This window comes from Thalassophryne amazonica, chromosome 9, assembly GCF_902500255.1.
Source record: "Thalassophryne amazonica chromosome 9, fThaAma1.1, whole genome shotgun sequence".
Taxonomy (NCBI): Eukaryota; Metazoa; Chordata; class Actinopteri; order Batrachoidiformes; family Batrachoididae; genus Thalassophryne; species Thalassophryne amazonica.
In genome coordinates, this window is record NC_047111.1 from 56951615 (window position 1) to 56973032 (window position 21418).

General features: G+C 43.1%; 1 protein-coding gene across 4 annotated transcripts in view; it reads left to right on the plus strand.

The window, feature by feature from the left end:
* Positions 1-16409, plus strand: part of LOC117517161 (phosphatidylinositol-binding clathrin assembly protein-like) — a 100708-nt gene extending 84299 nt beyond the window's left edge. For all 4 annotated transcript variants that reach the window (XM_034178082.1, XM_034178083.1, XM_034178084.1 and 1 more), the window contains 8 exons: positions 4388-4482; positions 4620-4733; positions 4821-4851; positions 4980-5121; positions 9595-9618; positions 9998-10054; positions 13764-13883; positions 14934-16409. In XM_034178082.1, coding sequence (XP_034033973.1) covers positions 4388-4482; positions 4620-4733; positions 4821-4851; positions 4980-5121; positions 9595-9618; positions 9998-10054; positions 13764-13883; positions 14934-14948 — 598 coding nt within the window. In that variant the 3' untranslated portion in view covers positions 14949-16409. The remainder of the gene's footprint in view (positions 1-4387; positions 4483-4619; positions 4734-4820; positions 4852-4979; positions 5122-9594; positions 9619-9997; positions 10055-13763; positions 13884-14933) is intronic.
* The last annotated feature ends 5009 nt before the right edge of the window (positions 16410-21418 follow it).

The following is a 21418-nucleotide window of genomic DNA, read 5'->3' on the forward strand; positions in this document are numbered from 1 at the left end:
GGTGCAGGTTTCTTTTTTGTGGGTAAAAAAGACGGCGGACTTCGTCCATGCATTGATTATAGGGGGTTGAACGAGATCACGGTTCGCAACCGATACCCTTTGCCCCTGTTGGATTCAGTGTTCACACCCCTGCATGGAGCCCAGATTTTCACCAAGCTCGATCTTAGAAATGCGTACCACCTGGTTCGGATCCGGAAGGGAGACGAGTGGAAGACGGCATTTAACACCCCCTTAGGTCACTTTGAGTACCTGGTCATGCCGTTCGGTCTCACAAACGCTCCCGTGACTTTCCAAGCGTTGGTTAACGATGTCTTGCGGGATTTCCTGCACCGGTTCGTCTTCGTATATCTAGACCACATACTCATCTTTTCTCCGGACCCTGAGACCCATGTCCAGCATGTACGTCAGGTCCTGCAGCGGTTGTTGGAGAACCGGCTGTTTGTGAAGGGCGAGAAGTGTGAGTTCCACCGCACGTCTTTGTCCTTCTTGGGGTTCATTATCTCCTCCAACTCCGTCGCTCCTGATCCGGCCAAGGTTGCGGCGGTGAGAGACTGGCCCCAACCCACAAGCCGTAGGAAGTTGCAACAGTTCCTCGGCTTTGCTAATTTCTACAGGAGGTTCATTAAGGGCTACAGTCAGGTAGTTAGCCCCCTGACAGCCCTGACCTCACCAAAAGTCCCCTTCACCTGGTCGGATCGGTGCGATGCCGCGTTCAAGGAGTTGAAACGGCGCTTCTTGTCTGCACCTGTTCTGGTGCAGCCCGATCCTAGTCGCCAGTTAGTGGTTGAAGTGGACGCCTCGGACTCAGGGATAGGAGCCGTGCTGTCCCAGAGCGGGAAGACCGATAAGGTCCTTCACCCGTGTGCCTATTTTTCCCGCAGGTTGACCCCAGCCGAACGGAACTATGACGTCGGCAATCGAGAGCTCCTTGCGGTGAAAAAGGCTCTTGAGGAGTGGAGACATCTGTTGGAGGGAACGTCCGTGCCATTCATGGGTTTCACTGACCACCGGAACCTGGAGTATATCAGGACCGCCAAGCGGCTGAATCCCAGGCAAGCCCGCTGGTCACTGTTCTTCGGCCGTTTTGACTTCCGGATCACCTACCGTCCCGGGACCAAAAATCAAAGATCGGATGCTTTGTCCCGGGTACATGAAGATGAGGTCAAAACGGAGTCGTCGGATCCCCCGGATCCCATCATCCCGGAGTCCGCTATCGTGGCCGCCCTCACCTGGGACGTGGAGAAGACCGTCCGGGAGGCCCTGACACGAGACCCGGACCCCGGAACCGGACCGAAGAACAAACTCTACGTCCCACCAGAAGCCAGGGCTGCAGTTCTGGACTTCTGTCACGGTTCTAAGCTCTCCTGTCATCCTGGGGTGCGAAGAACCGTGGCAGTCGTCCGGCAGCGCTTCTGGTGGGCGTCCCTGGAGGCCGACGTCCGGGGTTACATCCAGGCCTGTACCACCTGCGCCAGGGGCAAGGCCGACCACCGCAAGACATCGGGATTGCTACAGCCGCTGCCCGTGCCTCATCGCCCCTGGTCTCACATCGGCCTGGATTTTGTCACGGGTCTCCCGCCGTCCCAGGGAAACACCGTCATCCTCACGATAGTGGACCGATTCTCCAAGGCGGCCCACTTCGTGGCCCTCCCGAAGCTACCAACGGCCCAGGAGACAGCGGACCTCCTAGTCCATCACGTCGTCCATCTGCATGGGATACCATCAGACATCGTCTCCGATCGCGGTCCCCAGTTCTCCTCGCATGTTTGGAGGAGCTTTTGCCGGGAACTGGGGGCCACGGTCAGTCTCTCGTCCGGGTATCACCCCCAGACCAACGGACAAGCAGAACGGGCCAACCAGGAGATGGAGCAGACCCTACGCTGTGTGACAGCCGCGCACCCGACGGCCTGGAGTACCCACCTGGCCTGGATCGAGTACGCCCACAACAGTCAAGTGTCATCAGCCACCGGCCTCTCCCCTTTCGAGGTGTGCTTGGGGTATCAACCCCCGTTGTTTCCGGTGGTTGAGGGGGAGGTCGGTGTGCCCTCGGTCCAGGCCCACCTACGGAAGTGCCGTCGGGTGTGGCGTGCCGCCCGTTCTGCTTTGTTAAGGGCCCGGACGAGGGCGAAGAACCATGCAGACCGGCGGCGGGCCCCGGCTCCCACGTATCGTCCTGGGCAGAAAGTGTGGTTGTCCACCAAGGACATTCCCCTTCAAGTGGACTCCCCAAAACTGCAAGAACGATACATCGGTCCGTACAAGATACTCAAGGTCACCAATCCCGCCGCAGTGAGGCTCCAGCTTCCGGCCTCACTGCGGATTCATCCAGTATTCCACGTCTCTAGGATTAAACCTCATCACACCTCACCCCTCTGCACTCCGGGTCCGGCGCCACCTCCTGCCCGGATCATCGACGGTGAGCCGGCTTGGACCGTGCGCCGGCTCCTCGACGTCCGACGGATGGGCCGGGTTTTCAGCATCTGGTGGACTGGGAGGGGTACGGTCCCGAAGAACGCTCCTGGGTGAAGAAGAGCTTCATCCTGGACCCGGCCCTCCTGGCCGACTTCTACCGTCGCCACCCTGACAAACCCGGTCGTGCGCCAGGGGGCGCCCGTTGAGGGGGGGGTCCTGTTGTGTGGGCCGCTGAAGAGGAGGTACTGCTGGCCCACCACCACTAGAGGGCGCCCTGCCTGGAGTGCGGGCTCCAGGCACCGGAGGGCGCTGCCGCCTTACAGGAGCAGCCAGGATGACAGCTGTCACCCATCACTGGAGACAGCTGATCCCAATCAATAAGGAGGTATATCAGCAGGACGGCATCTCCACCTCATTTGCCGAGATATCGCCTTACCAAAGAGGTAACAATCTCAGCCTACACATACGTGTGACTTTAAGTGTATTCTTATTGATTATCTGTAGGACAGCTGACTACCAGACAGCATTTGGATAAGTACTCACCTTCCTACATTTCTTGATTGTTGTTGACAAGAGGTGGAGGTGGACTCTCCACCCTCCGTGTTGCTGGGTGCAGCCGCATCCACACCTGACTGTTTTTGTTTCCTGCCAGCAGTACCGGATCCGACGAGCGGAGGCAGTGGCCACCTGGGAATTCGGGACTTGGCGGCTCCAGTATTCCCGGGGTTCGGTGGCAGAGGAAATCGGGTTGGTTCCGGTTCGACTTGGACAGACGTCTCCTATCGTCGAGCCTGCCCACACGACACCGTTGTAATTAAGCTCAATCTCCATATTGTAATTGGTTGTATTTGTTGTGCCTGTTTCACAACAGTAAAAACAGTGTTATTTGACTCCTCCATTGTCCGTTCATTTGCGCCCCCTGTTGTGGGTCCGTGTTCCTACACTTTCACAACAGTAATTTATAGCATAGGTCAGTGATTCCCAAAGTCTGGGCCACAGCCCCCTGGAACAGTTGTTTGCACACTTCCGATCATCTGCTGCTTCGTGATTATTTTGTGTGTGGAGTTTGCGTGGGTTCCCTACGGGTGCTCTGGCTTCCAGACACACAGGTTAGATGGATTGGAAACTTTAAATTGTTCGTAGGTGTGCGTGTGTGTGTGAATTTGTTTGTTTGTCTGTATGTGGCCCTGTGACAGACTGGCATCCTGTCCAGGGTGAACCCCCCTCATGCTCTATGACTGCTAGGACAGGCTCCAGCCCCCGCAACCCTTAATCAGACTAAACGGTTGAAGATGAGTGAGTGAGGAAGTTAGCTTTGAGTTAGCGAAAGTTAGCATGCAAGCTAATGTCCGCCAAATGTCTTGTAAATGACTTCAAAAGCATTATCAAGTTACAAAAACAGTGTTTTCAGTTTTAGAAGTGTTTGTCTCTCGCTAGCTTTTACATAATATACCAGAAACAAAGTAGCTACACCAGGAGCTGACGTCACCATGCTAACCTCGGCGAAATGTCTTGTAAATAAGTTCAGAGGTGTTATTCGGTTCCACAAGCAACGTTTTCAGGTTTAGAAGTGTTTATTTCTGCTAGCTTTTACATAATATATGAGAAACATGTATATAAACACACAAAACAAAGCGGTTTTGAAGAGACCAGTGACTGATGTCACAGTGCAGCTCCATTCTGATTGGCTGTCACCCGTATCAGTCAAAAACAAAACGGATCACCTGACATTTTAACCTCTTAAAATACATCGTTAGCCATCTTTGAGCTTGTACAAGTTCTCTGTCACAAGAATGTTCCCTGTGAATTTCAAGAGTCTGGCAGCAATAGGACCTGATTATGATGAGCAAAGACAGGCGGGCAGACAGACGGGCAGATGGACAAAAAGCCTTCGCAATACCTGATGGCCATATTTGATGGCCTCAGGTAAAAACAGAATCCAACTGATGTTTTCCTTCCCCCTCCTTCTCCACAGTTTCCCAAACCTGACCAGCGAGCTGTTCACCCTGCAGCCCACGTTCACCCCCATCCAGACCACACACACTGTGCCCAACAACAACGCCTGGGGAGGTATAACTACACACCTTTACACACAACACACCAACAAAGAAGGATATCAACAGAATGAGACAGAATACACCATGGCCACCAAAGACGATTTCCATGTTTTCATATTTGATGTAACCATAGCAACCCTTCCACACCAGGTGACCTGCTGAAGCCAGCGCCGCCTTCTCAGATTCACAGCCCAGGAGCTCTGTTGCACTCTGGGAAAATGCTGCCCAGTGATTTGGACTCGTCACTAGCCAACCTTGTTGGCAGTGAGTATACGTCTGTCAGTATACTGTCTGTTGTGTCGTGTTCTTTCCGGTGATGTTAAATGTCTCTCTCTCTGTCTCTTCTGTCAGACCTGCAGTTTGGGGGGATGCCAGCTAAAAAGTGAGTGGTTTGCCCTAACATCTAAAACTGAAAAAATGACTTAGCTGTCTGTAATTCATTATTTTTCCTTTTTTTTTTTTTTTTTTGTCTTTTCTTTTTTGCACGGGTAAATGAACCCTGTGTGTCAGACCGGAGCTCCAATGGAGCCAGCTGGTGGAGAAGAAGCCAACAGGAGGAAGCGGCTGGCAGTCAAAGGCGATGTGCACCAGCACCAACTGGACTCACACCACCCACCCCATGGCACCCACACCCATGCCTGTCCCACAAATGGTAAAGTGAAAGCAAAATTCACATTTCAGCAACACTTTGGGCCCTGTCTTGTTGGTAAATGGTGCATAGTCTAAAGTGCATAGTGCAAGTGCGTTTGTGGTGTGCCCAACTCCTCTTTGGCATTTATATATGGAGCAAAACTACAGTGGTATGTAAAAGTTTGGGCACCCTTGATGATTTCCATGATTTTCCTTTATAAATCATTGATTGTTTAGATCAGCAATTGCAGTTAAATATATCATATAGCAGACAAACAGTGATATTTGAAAAGTGAAATGAAGTTTATAGGATTTACAGAAAGTGTGCAATAAATTTGGGCACCCCAACAGAAAAAATACATCAATATTTTGTAGATCCTCCTTTTGCAGAAACAAGAGCCTCTAAATGCTTCCTATAGCTTCCAATGAGAGTCTGGATTCTGGTTGAAGGTACAACCCCAATTCCATTGAATTTGGGACATTGTGTAAAATATAAGCAAAACAGAATACAATGATTTGCAAATCCTCTTCAACCTATGTTCAACTGAATACACCACAAACACAAGATATTTAATGAGCAACAAACAAACAAGATATTTTATGTTCAAACTGATAAACTTTATTGTTTTTGTGCAAATATTTGCTCATTTTGAAATGGATGACTGAAATCTCTGAGATAGCTTTTTGTATTCTTCCCCTAAGCCATGATGTTTGAGAGTTGTTTAGAGGCTCCCATGTTGCCACTTATTAGAAGAGATGCAAAGAGGGGAAACATTTGCAAATGGCCATCTTCAATACCCTTTCTCATGACTGGAGTCACCTGTGTAAGGAGGTTAAGGGTCAGTGAGCTTACCAAACCAATTTTGTGTTCCAATAATTAGTGCTAAATGTATTCAAATCAATACAATACAATGACAAGGGTGCCCAAATTTATGTGCCTGCCTAATTTTTTTTAAATAATTAAAAATAATTGCACACTTTCTGTAAATACCATAAACTTCATTTCACTTCTCAAATATCAGTGTGTTTGTCTGCTATATGATATATTTAACTGAAATTTCTGATCCAGACAACCAATGATTTATAAAGGAAAATCATGAAAATTATCAGGGGTGCCCAAACTCTTGCATACAAATGGTGTGAGTTGAAAAAATACTTTTATTTAAATACGAGGGCTGTCCATAAAGTATAGGTCCTTTTTATTTTTTTCAAAACTATATGGATTTCATTCATATGTTTTTACGTCAGACATGCTTGAACCCTCGTGCGCATGCGTGAGTTTTTCCACGCCTGTCGGTGATGTCATTCGCCTGTGAGCACTCCTTGTGGGAGGAGTCGTCCAGCCCCTCGTCGGAATTCCTTTGTCTGAGAAGTTGCTGAGAGACTGGCGCTTTGTTTGATCAAAATTTTTTCTAAACCTGTGAGACACATCGAAGTGGACACGGTTCGAAAAATTAAGCTGGTTTTCGGTGAAAATTTTAACGGCTGATGAGAGATTTTGAGGTGATACTGTCGCTTTAAGGACTTCCCACGGTGCGAGACATCGCGCAGCGCTCCCAGGCGCCGTCGTCAGCCTGTTTCAAGCTGAAAACCTCCACATTTCAGGCTCTATTGATCCAGGACGTCGTGAGAGAACAGAGAAGTTTCAGAAGAAGTCGGTTTCAGCATTTTATCCGGATATTCCACTGTTAAAGGAGATTTTTTTAATGAAAGACGCAGCCGGCGCGGTGCGGCGGCACAGGAAAAACACCTCCGTGTTGATAACCATTTGTAAAATCCAGGTGGCTTTTGATGGCTTTCAGTGGAGTGAGTATATGAGAAATTGTTTAACAGCTGGACATGTTCCAACTTGTCCTTAAGGCTTCCAGCAGAGGTGTTTTTCCTGTGGCAGAGCATCGCGGCGGCTGCGAGCCGACGCTGCAATCCGCCCGCACGTCTTTCATTAAAAAAATCTCCTTTAACAGTGGAATATCCGGATAAACTGCTGAAACCGACTTCTTCTGAAACTTCTCTGTTCTCTCACGACGTCCTGGATCAATAGAGCCTGAAATGTGGAGGTTTTCAGCTTGAAACAGGCTGACGACGGCGCCTGAGAGTGCTGCGCGACGTCTCGCACCGTGGGAAGTCCTTAAAGCGACAGTATCACCTCAAAATCTCTCATCAGCTGTTAAAATTTTCACCGAAAACCAGCTTAATTTTTCGAACCGTGTCCACTTCGATGTCTCACAGGTTTAGAAAAAATTTTGATCAAACAAAGCGCCAGTCTCTCAGCAACTTCTCAGACAAAGGAATTCCGACGAGGGGCTGGACGACTCCTCCCACACAGAGTGCTCACAGGCGAATGACGTCACCGACAGGCGTGGAAAAACTCACACATGCGCACGAGGGTTCAAGCATGTCTGATGTAAAAACATATGAATGAAATCCATATAGTTTTTGAAAAAAAATAAAAAGGACCTATACTTTATGGACAGCCCTTGTAAATGGTAAACAGACTGCATTTCTGTAGCACTTTTACATCTGAATCTGATGCTCAAAGCACTTTATGATGATGCTTCACATTCACCCAGTCCACACACATACACACAATGATGTCAGTGTGCTGCCATGCACACCGGGAGAAAGTTAGGGTTTAAGAACCTTGCTCAAGGGCCCACAGTGATTTTCTAGATGAATGAATGTGTCCATATAAGTTTTTTCTATATCCTAATTAGATATAGTTGGACGCACTATGTTCAAGTGGAACATGCACACATTATTTAGTATATAAATAACAGGAAACTTCTGTGCTTGACTTTAGACCAGGCTTTTGTGCAGCCACAGCACAGTCGCTTTCTGCTGCCTCACAGTTACAGTGCACGGACCTAACCATGCCTTGTTGTAAGACCAACACACCATGGGTGCACAAATCAGTGCACATTAGGGCTGTCAATAGATTAAAATATTGAAACATGATAAACTGCATGATTGCCCATAGTTTGTAATTATTCAAGTGAACAGATTTTTTTTTTTTTTTGCCTTATCAGCTTCACTTAAACAGAATTGAAGTAGTAAAACTCAGTAGTAGTGACTGAATGATGTAGATTTTAAAAAGTTATTTATTCTTATTATAATTACTACTATTATTATTATTGTTGTATGTAAAAATGTCATTAAAATGTCTCCAAAAGTGATGAATATATTCAGTGATGAATCTCGAATCTGCATTGGGCAAGGTGATGATGCTGGAACTTTTGTTTGGTGCCTTTCCAATGAGATTTATAAAGATGACTGCCTGAAGAGAACATGTAAATTTCCACAGTCATTGATGATATGGGGCTGCATGTCAGGTAAAGGCACTGGGGAGATGGCTGTCATTACATCATCAATAAATGCACAAGTTTATGTTGATATTTTGGACAATATAAAGGATGTTTGGGGATGATGAAATCATTTTTCAAGATGATAATGCATCTTGCCATAGAGCAAAAACTGCAAAAACATTCCTTGCAAAAAGAGCAGATCTGATTTGATGCAGGTGTTAATTTGGGGGATGAAAATTTACAGGGTGATTCCATAATTTTTTCCTCAGAATTGAGTGAGTCCATATTTTTTTTCCTCTGCTTGGTCTAAAAAAGTAACCGTTACTGACTGCCACAATCTTTTTTTCTTGATTTCTTATAGTGTTTCTTAAAGCCAGAAAGTTGCCATTTGAAATGACTTTAGTTTTGTGTCATGTCTGTGATCTGCTTTTTTTCTACAAAATTAAACAACTGAATGAACATCCTCCGAGGCTGGTGATTCCATAATTTTTGCCAGGGGTTGTATTTGGTAATTAAAGAACCTGCATACTGAGTGTGCAGCAACAACTGTGTGGTTTTGAAGCTAGCAATATTGTGCACTGCTTTGTGCCTGGTGGAAGATAGGGCCCTTTCTGTTAAATATGATAACCCAATTAAGAACAGATTTTTCTTTTTTCATCACTTGTCATACTTATGAAATGGTCTTAAATCTTATTAGGATTTTTAATCCTACAGTGATAATTGAGGCTCATCCTAGACACCTGTCATGTTTGTAGCATTGTCATAAACTCAAAAAGAACATTTTAAAAAACATTGAATTTTGTCTCAACTTGTGGCTGTTTCTCATTTTGGAACAAAACATCAATTTAATTTTTTGGCAAAAACCTTGTTTTCTGCTGCAGTTGGAGCTTTTGAAGGGCCTACTAAATGTGTCTCTGTCATTTGTGTTGAGTTCTAATTATCTCTGTGTCTCTTTGTCAACTGTTTCATCTTTTAATTTTCCACTGACGACCTCTCAACTCAAGCCATTTGTTTAGTCAGTAAATGACTTAGAAACTCAGCAGCATGGCTTGAATAGGAAATAGAAATGATTGGAACATAAGGAATGGGAAAAAGTCGGATTTATCTTTATGACTCATTTACAGAAGACATTTATTTATAACCATGCTTAAATACATTTTCCTCTTTTCCCCCAAAACCTTGAAACGATACAGAATGGGATGATTTATACTGGATATGTAAGTACACAGTTTTTCACTTTTGTTTTTCCCTTTTTGCTGCCATTTTCATTGCCATATTATCCAAATTCATCTTTACCCTTTAAACCTGCCATGGTTTTTATTTTTTAGGCTGTTTTTATTGCTGATGACATGGGTGCATTATATTTCTCCCTGTGCTGTGTTAGCAGTCGTGCTCGGCCCCGTGTGCTTATTATAGGCTTCCAATATGCAAACTAATTTTAACCTATTCTCATCTTGGACTTTTGTGTGTGTGTGTGTGTGTGTGTGTGCGCGTGTGTGTGTTTTGCCTGATCGAAAAAAAAAAATGCAAATGACCAAGGAAGCAATATCATGACTTTAGGTTTTGTTTTTTTCCCCTCCTTATATTCCTCTGCAGGCTCCAGCACCAGTGGCTTTTCCTATGACAACACCCCAAGTGCCTGTGTATGGAATGGTAAAAATAAACAAATAAATTCAGAAAGCCTGCATATACTTATCGGCCACTTTATTTGGTAGACCTACATACACTGAGTTGCTGCCATGTGATTGGCTGATTAACTATTTGTGTTAACAAGCTATTGAACAGGTGTACCTAATAAAATGACCAGTGAGTGTACTACACACCCTTGGGCTTTTGCACGTTTTAATTTCTTTACACTATTTTGAAACTAAGGGCCCTGTCCCACTGGGGAGAGGATTAATTGCGCATGAATTGCGTACACAAATTACGGGCATTCGTTGTCACCCACAACTAAAATGGCTAAAAATGACAAATGCCCCAGTATGAATTACGGATATATTAATAATGTACAGCGAAGATATGATGAACAATCACAGTTGTATAACTCATGTAGTGAGGAAACGGATCCGACGCATTGCGATTATCATGGCGGTATTATGGGTGTATTATGAAAGCATCGCACACATGTTTGCACGTGCACTGCATCTGCATTGTGGTCACAAAAGAAGCGCACTCACTCCTTTCAGCATCACTATTCACACCAACAATACAGGCTCTGGAGCATTTGCTGGACTTGGACAAGTTGATTGGAGTAAACAAGCAGTGAACAGGGCGAGTGGTGACATCAGCAGAACGCATCAGAGCGCAGCTCGTCTGAAAGATTATAGCAAGAAGTTAAATCTGTTATAAACACAGGAATAAATACTGTAACAGCTGCAGACAAGAAGGAAAAAACATGCAACTGTTTTATCAAGCCTTGACAATGTAAACAGGTCAAATAATTACCTTTTTAGATGGCTCAAAATGCTTTCTGCAGCTTGTTAGACTCTTAGACTATAAGCATGCATTATTGGCTACAAAGCGGACCTACTACTCTAATTTGATCAACAAAAACAAGCATAACTCAAAGTTCTTGTTCGACACGGTGGCAACACTTATGCATGGACAACTACCTGTAGTTCGTAATTTTTTATCCTTCGTTGTCCTTTGGCCTCCACATTAGAAATATTACTAGGACTGCTTTCTTCCACCTGCGAAATATAGCGAAGATTCGTCCCATCCTGTCTATGGCTGATGCTGAGACCTTGATCCATGCATTTGTGTCTTCTAGATTCGACTACTGCAATGTTCTTTTTCTGGTTTACTGCAGTCTAGCATTAGGGGTCTCCAATTGGTTCAAAATGCTGCAGCCAGACTTTTGACATGAAGCAGAAAGTACAACCACATTACACCCATTTTGGCATCCCTTCACTGGCTTCCTATCCCAGTGAGATCAGATTTTAAGGTTCTGCTACTAACCTATAAAATTATTCATGGACTGGCACCTCCCTACCAAACTGACCTAATTAAACCTTACGTACCGGCCCGGACTTTACGTTCTCAGGGTGCAGGACTACTTTGTGTCCCTAAGGTGAATAAGAAGTCTGTGGGTCACAGAGCTTTCTCTTATCATGCCCCTGTTCTGTGGAATGATCTCCCTGCATCAAAAAACCAGTCAGATTCTGTGGAGATTTTCAAGTCCAGACTTAAGACGCACTTATTTTCCCTTTCATATGGCTAGCATACTGGTACAGTTTTGTTTTAAGCTTTTTACTCTTTTAATTCATTTATTAGTAATTGGAGCAGGCCGCGGCCTCAACTTTACCTAAATTCTGGGTCTTTTAGTGAAGTTTAGGGCTAGCAGCCGGCGATCACCTTAGTATTTCTTCTGTTTTTTTTGTTGATTAATGCTGGCAAATTATACAGTATTTTTTGTCTTTCTGATGCCTGATTCAGTTTTTTCTCTCTGTTTAAGGTGCAGCTCCATCCAGAGATGGGTGTTGTATTTGTGTTGGCGACCCTCCTGTCCTGTGCACCAATAGCAATTCTTGTATAGTTGTCCGTGAATTGTTCTGTGAATTGTTCTGTAATTTATGTTTGTAACATGGCCCAAGCAGATGGTCACCCCTTTGAGTCTGGTCTGCTTGAGGTTTCTTCCTCAGAGGGAGTTTTTCCTTACCATTGTTGCTCTGGGGGTTGGTAAGGTTAGACCTTACCTGAGTGAAGCGCTTTGAGTCAACTCTGTTGTGATTTGGCACTATATAAATAAATGAAAAAATAAATTGAAATTGTTAGCCGTGCACGCACGCGAACGGCTAATGGCGCAGCTGATGGGCACGCAAAATATCCATTTTACACACTGTGCCAGTCTGCTGCCAAGCCGCAAATCCCTGTCAGTTGCGGATATCAGCAGATGACAGCGAATATACAGCGCATAGATTGAGTATGTATATGTATGTATTGTGTATGTATGGAGTATGTAAGGCGGATGTCATCCGCAACCAAAATTTTGTGCAGCTCAAAAATCCTGGTAATGGAAAAACGTGCCTCTGCAGATAATTGCGGACGTTGCGGGTGTCAGCTGACTCATACAAGCATGTTTCACGCATATTGCGGATGTTAAGCAAATATGAGCCAATTCTGTGCGCAATCCATACACAAATCCTCCTAAACACCAGTGGGACAGGGCCCTAACTAACTTACTACATAAATCAATACATTTTAAAAATCAGGCTTCTCTACATTAAAATTTCTAAATTAAGCTCAAATGAAAAATAAATCTCTGCAACATGATATAAACTAAATAAAATATCAAAACAAAAAAAGCGGGTTGTATAAGTAATGGCACCCTGTCGCATCAAACATTTCCAACCAGTTGTTTTTATACAATTCAGGGGATGGATACATGCACATTTCTGAGTCACTGTATATGTCTTGGACTTCATTCACATCAGTCATTAACAAATACAAACAGTATGACTGAATGGTTAATCTGTATACAGCAGGCAGTTCTCAACAACTGAGTGACTATGCCAGAAAGAAACTAGTGAGGAAAGCCAACAAGGCAATTCTGACGGTGAAGGAGTGGGAACTGTGAATAGTGCAACTTTTATATTGCATCATCAGTGACTCATCATCATGATGAAGTGGAACATGGGACAGTGTGGTGGCTGAAAGGTTTGTGTGTTCGTTTCCAAAGCCCATTCTCTATATAATATAGAGTTGCCATAGGTAGGGCATGTGGTGTAAAACTTGTGCCAAATCCACATGCATCCTTCTTTGCGCCACTCCACCATGATACAGAGTGGTGGTGCAACAGACAAAATTTGCCCTGTGCATGTATTTCCACTCACAGCCACAGAAGCCAGTAACTCTTTCAGTCATCATAGGTGTGTTGGTGGTTTCCCTCACTGGTCTACTTTTTGCATGGACCTTCAGTTTTTGAAAACTTCTTACTGTATAGATATACCCTATTTGTACAATTGATGTAAATGAGTGCCAAAACAATTTTTTTTTCATGTTTTCCTGACTTTGAAATGTTCAGGTATCCATCTCCTGACTTGTCAAAAGAAAACTTGGCTATACAAGTGATGATTTAGTGTTATGCTTAAAGGTGTCCATACTTATTTATACATGCCAGTAATTTGTATCATGTTGCAGACAGTTAGCCTACACTGTCTTTAAAGGGTGTAATTTCAGAGATTTTAAAAGGCTTTTATAATTGTTGTAAAAAATTTGAATGCTTAAAGGTCAAGGGGTGCTTTTCACATGACAGATTGTTATACTAAGTTTGAAAACGCTTTTCTAAGTCTGTCGTTCTTTTTCTTACCACCTCTTGGTGATCGTTCTTCCTGCTCTCTCGTACCCCGCCATCCTGGACCAGCTCCCTCCTCAGATGGGTCACCAGATGGGAGGCATTCCCATGATGCCCCCTCAGCCTGTCATGTACAACCAGCCCATCCTGAGACCGACTAATCCCTTTGGAGCTATCCCAGGGACACAGGTAACACAGACATCAGTGCCTCTGTCACACACACAAGGCACTAGAGCACCTCGTTCATAGAGCGCAAACCTCTGCTAACACTTGTTTCCAGTTCCACAAATTTTTACCTTGGCAATGGTTTTCAAGATCGAAGTCCTGTTAGAAGTGGCTTTTCATAAGCTAAAACATAATACAAAATATACACTGAACAAAAATATAAACACAACTCTTTTTTTGCTCCCATTTTGCATGAGCTGAACTCAAAGATCTAAAACATTTTCTGTATACACAAAATGCCTATTTCTTTCAAATATTGTTCACAAATCTGTGTTAGTGAGCACTTCTCCTTTACCGAGATAATCCATCCCACCTCAGGGGTGTGGCATATCAGGATGCTGATTAGACAGCAAGATTATTGCACAGGTGTGCCTTAGGCTGGACACAATAAAAGGCCACTCTGACCTATTTGGTGAACATTGTGCATTATATCTCAATCAAATGTGCCTCAATCACTCATTTGTGACATTGAGGTGCAAACTGGCACTTTCAATAAGTCGACTGCATCTGATCCGTATTGTGGATCTAAAAAGCCCTTTTGATCTATATTTTGTAGTATATTTTAGCTTATGAAAATCCATTTCTAACTGGACTTTGACCACAAAAAATTTTTCCTATGTAAAAATTTGTGGAATTATAAACTAGTGTTGGCAGAGGTTTGCTCTCTACGAGTGTAGTGCTCTAGCCAATAACAATTTTTAAAGTTTGGTTTAAGCTCTGATAAAAGCAGGATCACTTGGCAGTCTGGCCATTAGCTGTCCTGAATTATTCTGAGGGTTACAGCGTCCAGCGTGGGTGTTTTTCACACACATAACATTGAACACATAACATTCAAGCATATTTTGTCCAATTTCTCAAAACATGAGTCATATCATTGCTAACTAAGCACTCAGGCTGCAGAGAAGCTGTTTTTCCATGCACTGCGGCAGGTAATATGCTCGTTAATAGATGCCTGAACACTTGATGAGCTATTTTGTCGCACTAAATTACTCTCCATTCTCCTGTTCTCTGCAGATGCACTTCATGTAGAGATGATGTTGTAACCATGGCAGCAAAGCTGGGTGAGAGAAAAGGCACAGAAAGATGCACGAAGAAGAGTGCAGAGAGGGAGTGAAAGATAAAGGGAGGGGAGAGGAACAGAGATGAGATGCCGATGTCGATTGACTCATCTCCTCTCCTCTCTCTATGTGACTACGACCTCTCTGTCTCCTAATCGACAATGCTGTGAAAGCAGAGGTTCTGCATCTGTCCCACTCATCCTCAGTTTGATTTGTCGTTAACGAATGGGTAAAGTGCTGTCCGATTAAATTGATTATTGGGGCCTGTGATGATGTTACGATGACTGACGCCTCAGGCGAAGTGCAGATGCTTCATCACCACTTCCTGATATAATTTGCAGTTAAACGAAAACAAAAAAAAAAAAAGAACTGGCTAGCTAACTCGCCCAGCTTTCCCCTCCACCCTGCAAAGAATCAAACTGTGAGGACGTGCGTCTCCTCTTCTGATTAGATTGTTTGCTGGCACTTTACTCAATGTGAACTTTGTCAAGCGTGTATGTCTGTGTAGGTGAATTTAGCATCTTGTTCAGGTCGGGTTGATGTCAAACGTTATAGATCCGTATGCGTGTGTTCCTTTTTCTACATTTCAGCATCTTTTATGAGCTCCGTTTGTTCTGAATTGCCAACTTTACATCTTGAATATGGATCGACTGTGGGCACATTTGTGTGGGTGTGGATGGACGTAGCCGTGTAGGGTATGTACTGTACATCTTTCTCTTTTGGTACCTGCTGTCTAACGTTACTGTGTTGCCAGGTGCCAAAGTGCAAAAGCACTGGAACTACTAATGAAAGCACTGGGCCAGACCCAGGCGTTGCATTTGGATATGAACAGACCTCCAACACTAACTTTGCTACTTGGGGACGTGCTGTGCACGCTGTGTATTTTGCATTTTGTCCCCCCCTGCAGGTGTGCAATATCATGCAATCTTGTCACTCTTTCCCACTCATCTGTAGACTGTTTCGAAGCTGTTCCTGCTGTAGTGTTGTACCTGTTATGTGTTTGCATCGGGATTCTGTACAAAAAGCTGTTGGTTAATTAATTAATTTATTTTTTGTTTGGGTTTCTTTCTTTCTTTTTTTGTATTTTTTAGATATGTCTTATTCTAACTATACTGCTCTAAAAAGTAGTGATCAATGCACTGAGGCCCAGACAGGTGGGACTGGGTGTTTGTAAGTTGATTGTCAGTCATGCTAATCAGATATGGTCCAGTAATCCTGAGCACTACTCCTGTCCAAAATTAGTCTGTGCAGCAGATGTCTCAACTCCAGTGACAGGAATTAAGACATTGCTAGAAAAGCGAGGACTTTCTTTACGTTGTGTTGGATGGGACAGCTGAAGGTCATCTGGAGAACTCAAACGAGGAGGAGAGACATTTTAAAGCAATTGAAGGTTATGTCAATCATGACTCGAGTAATGCCTGCAGTAAAGTACAGATGAAGTCAGACAGCCAGAGACGACGAGGCGCTAATGGGATGTTAAATGTTAATGTGGCTTTTCTGGTAGATCCAAGGTCAAGTCAGAACCACAAACAGACGATATATATATATATATATATATATATATATATATATATATATATATATATATATATATATATATATATATATATATATATATATATATATATATATATATATATATATATATATATATAGCACAAACCTTCGAAGAGGGGAAACCGCTCTGCTGCACAAAAACCTAAAATCATTGCTGGGATGTACAGTTGAAAGGGGCAATAATCGATTGGGTGAAGCTGTTTTCTATTGATTGTGTCTATGTACATGTACTGTATATGTCTGTGTGCACCACCCTTCCATAGAGATAAACAGGGTTATGTTCTTCGGTGAGGCTGCAGCCTTTGGAACGGTTAGAGATGAATAATATCGAGCAAGCTGGTAGCGTAACACGAGCGAGTGCTTTTGTTATTTTGACTCAGTCTGTGCTACATCACTTGAAGGTGGCTCAAGGATCACTCATCTGCTGATGAAAGTAAGTCCCCGCATTAATGCAACATGGAATCTCAGAAGGGAATCAAACCTCTCCAGACTACTGGAGCTGCACATGGTGCAGATTCCTTAAAAAAGTCCCCCAGAGAATGGTGACTGTAAAGTGCCACTGTAGGAAAGCAATGTCCACAGCTAACTGTAACTACAACTCCACTACCAGCAGAGGGATTATAGTGCTAGAAACTACCATCGAGCAAGAGGCTAGCTGATGTTTGGGATCTCTTTTGAAATATTGTCGATCACTCATTGTTCCAGTGGGTTGTTGTTTTCCCCTCAACCTTAATGCTTTTCCCATTGTGCACTTCATACATGCAGCGTAGTTCAATTCATCCTGGGCTAACCCCTGACTGTTACTGTGTCCTCTGTATATAGGTAATGCAGTTCATGTGTGTTTTTTTTTAGACGTGCTATCTTTGTAAAGTGATCGAAGCCCCTTTGGATGACGTACTGTATGTGGGACAATTTATAGCTGTATCTGTGAATGCTTGTATCTTGAAGGTGTCATCATCCGGGGAACATGTGGGTGGGAGGGGTTGATGTTTGTATGTCTAGTTTGAGGTGGATGTGGGTGGGATAGGGATGAGCGGGGTGGGTAGGTCCAACTGTCGCAACTGGTCTACACCATGAGTGTCTTCATCGAGGAAGTAGACAGGACAGAGTCTGTCCTCTTCGGAACAGGAACCTTTTTTCTTTTTTGCACCGAAGTCATCATCAAAGCGCAGCTTCTTCTTATTCAAGGTCACAATGGATTGATGAAATCACAACTGAAAAGATTTTTTTTTTCCCCTTTTGTTTTTATAGACAAAATCTTTTTGTTTGTTTTGCATGATTGTTGTGTTTTTACTAGCTCGTGTACGCGTTAAAAGCATGACCATTTTTTGAACTCTCACTGTGTTTGGAAGACATGGAATTTTTTTTTCCCCCACCCCCATAAGATTTTTCTTTGACTTTTTGACATGAACATTCATTGACATTCATAATCAACCGTTTTACAATGTACGGTCTGTAACTGTTTGAAGGCTGTCTCGCATGCAGAAATGCAACTTGCAAATTCTCCACCAAACTTCAAATCGAGTTACCGTATGTGCATCTTTGTAAAACACAATGGATGTCAATACCAGTTTTCACCTAGCTAGCCAGACACTGCAGTCTTGTAAAAATCACTCTTTATTAAAGCATTGCTATTTTCAAATGTGTATTTGAATGCTTGCTCTTTTTTCCACACTAACAGCAGCATCTTGGGAGGTTGTGATTGAAAGACAAAGTACTGTGATACAGTAGTGTTCAGAATAATAGTAGTGCTATGTGACTAAAAAGATTAATCCAGGTTTTGAGTATATTTCTTATTGTTACATGGGAAACAAGGTATCAGTAGAATCAGTAGATTCTCACAAATCCAACAAGACCAAGCATTCATGATATGCACACAGAAAACAGAAAAGGGGGTGTTCACAATAATAGTAGCATCTGTCTGCTGTTGACGCTACAAACTCAAAACTATTATGTTCAAACTGCTTTTTTTTTTTTTTTAGCAATCCTGTGAATCACTAGTATTTAGTTGTATAACCACAGTTTTTCATGATTTCTTCACATCTGTGAGGCATTTTGTTGGTTTGGAACCAAGATTTTACTCGTTTACTAGTGTGCTTGAGGTCATTGTCTTGTTAAAACATCCATTTCAAGGGCATGACCTCTTCAAGTATTCTGACATATCCAAACTGATCCATGATACTTGGTATGCGATATATAGGCCCAACACCATAGTAGGAGAAACATGCCCATATCATGATGCTTGCACCACCATGCTTCACTGTCTTCACTGTGAACTGTGGCTTGAATTCAGAGTTTGGGGGTCGTCTCACAAACTGTCTGCGGCCCTTGGACCCAAAAAGAAGTGTTTTACTCTCATCAGTCCACAAAAATATTCCTCCATTTCTCTTTAGGCCAGTTGATATGTTCTTTGACAAATTGTAACCTCTTCTGCACGTCTTTTATTTAACAGAGGGACTTTGCGGGGGATTCTTGCAAATAAATTAGCTTCACACAGGCATCTTCTGTCACAGCACTTACAGGTAACTCCAGACTGTCTTTGATCATCCTGGAGCTGATCAATGGGTGAGCCTTTGCCATTCTGGTTATTCTTCTGTCCATTTTGATGGTTGTTTTCCGTTTTCTTCCACGTGTCTGATTTTTTTTTTTTTTGGTCCATTTTAAAGCATTGACGATCATTGTAGATGAACAGCCTATAATTTTTTGCACCTGCATATAAGTTTTCCCTCTCCAATCAACTTTTTAATCAAACTACGCTGTTCTTCTGAACAATGTCTTGAACGTCCCATTTTCTTCAGGCTTTCAAAGAGAAACTTATGTTCAACAGGTGCTGGCTTCATCCTTAAATAGGGGACACCTGATTCACACCTGTTTGTTCCACAAAATTGATGAACTCACTGACTGAATGCCACACTATTATTGTGAACACCCCCTTTTCTATTTTTTTTTACTAATAGCCCAATTTCATAACCTTAAGAGTGTGCATATCAGTTTTCCACATTATGCTTTATTTCTTCACTCTCAGCAAACAACGCTCATTAATCCAGAAAAGGAAAACAGACATTATATACAGTGCATCTGGAAAGTATTTACAACACCCCACTTTTACCATATTTTGTTGTTACAGGTTGATTTTCCCTCAAAATTCTCTCACAACACCCCATAATGACGAGTTTTTTTTTTCTGCAATTAAAAATAAAAACTAAGAAATCACATGTACGTAAGTATTCACAGCCTTTGCTCAATACAGTTTTACCCATTCCTCTTTGCAGCATCTCTCAAGCTCCATCAGGTTGGATGGAGAACATCAGTGCACAGCCATTTTCAGATCTCTCCATGAATGCTCTGTTGGATTCAGGTCTGGGCTCTGGCTGGACCACTCAAGGATGTTCAGAGTTGTCCTGAAGCCACTCCTTTGATATCTTGGCTGTGTGCTTAGGGTCATTGTCCTGCTGAAAGATGAACAGTTGCCCCAGTCTGAGGTCAAAAGTGCTCTGTGTCGGGATGATGCCTGGCATTCACGCCAAAGAGTTCACTTGTCTTCTCATCAGACCAGAGAATTTTGTTTCTTATGGTCTAAAAGTCCTTCTGGTGCCTTTTGGCAAACTGCAGGTTGGCTGCCATATACCTTTTACTAAGGAGTGGCTTCTGTCTGGCCACTAACATACAGGCCTGATTGGTGGATTGCTGCAGAGATGGTTTTCCGTCTGGAAGGTTCTCCTTTCTCCACAGAGGAATGAGCTCTGACAGAGTGACCACCTGGTTCTTCTGCAGCGATAGCTCAGTTTAGATGGGCGGCCAGGAAGAGTCCTCGTGGATCTGACGTACTTCCACTTATGGATGATGAAGGCCACACACACATACCAGCCACTTTTATTAGTACCAGGTTGGACCCCCTTTCACATTCAGAACTGCCTTAATTCTTTGTGGCATAGATTCTACAAGGTGTTGGAAAGTCTTCAAGTGATGTTTGTCCATACTGAAATGACAGCATCACACAGTAACCCATTCAACAAGTTTACCCATTATCCTCTGACCTCAACAAGTCATTTTCTTCCACACAACTGCCACTCTCTTGTCTTTTTTTGGACCATTCTCTGTAAAGCTAGAGATGGTTGTGCAAGTCCCAGTTGATCAGCAGTTTCTAAAATACTCAGACCAGATCGTGTGGCACAAACAACCATGTTCAAAGTCACTTGAATCCCCTTTCCTCTCCATTCTGATGTTTAGTTTGAATTTCAGCGAGTTGTCTTTTAGATCCCTAAATGCTTGGCATTGCTGCCATGAGATCACCTAGCTATTTGTGTTAAAAAGCAATTAAACAAGCGTACCTAATAAATTGGCCAGAGGGGAAAGGGAGAGAGAAACATGACCCTGACAAGTGTATCACATTCTATTTAGTCCTTATTTAGAGTCTGTGGTAAATTAATTTGATTGTACACCTGCCATGAGCATCAAGTTATGGCCTCACGTTTACCATTCTTACGTTGTTTTAAAAAATAAATAAAAAATTGGAGTCCCCATGTAATTTGATGGATTTCCTATTCACTCAATGAATATTGAAGTTTAAATGCAATGTACAGTTGAATACAAGCCTTTTGCACAGCTTATTAATATATATTAAAGTAATTTATATTAGTCATGTTACTTCTCAAGTACACTTTAGTACACTGAGCATATGATTTCAAAGCTTCTTGGGATTAAATTGGCTCACTTAGCAGTTAAGTATGAGTACTCAACTAGTTTTGTTTTCACAGTGCAAGTGAGCTTGTCAGCATACGCAAAGTATAGATTTTTCTTGATTTTTTTTTTCTTGCAAGAAAAAAAGTATACTTTAAGTATAATCTTACTTAAAGATACAACCCCTGGCAAAAATTATGGAAT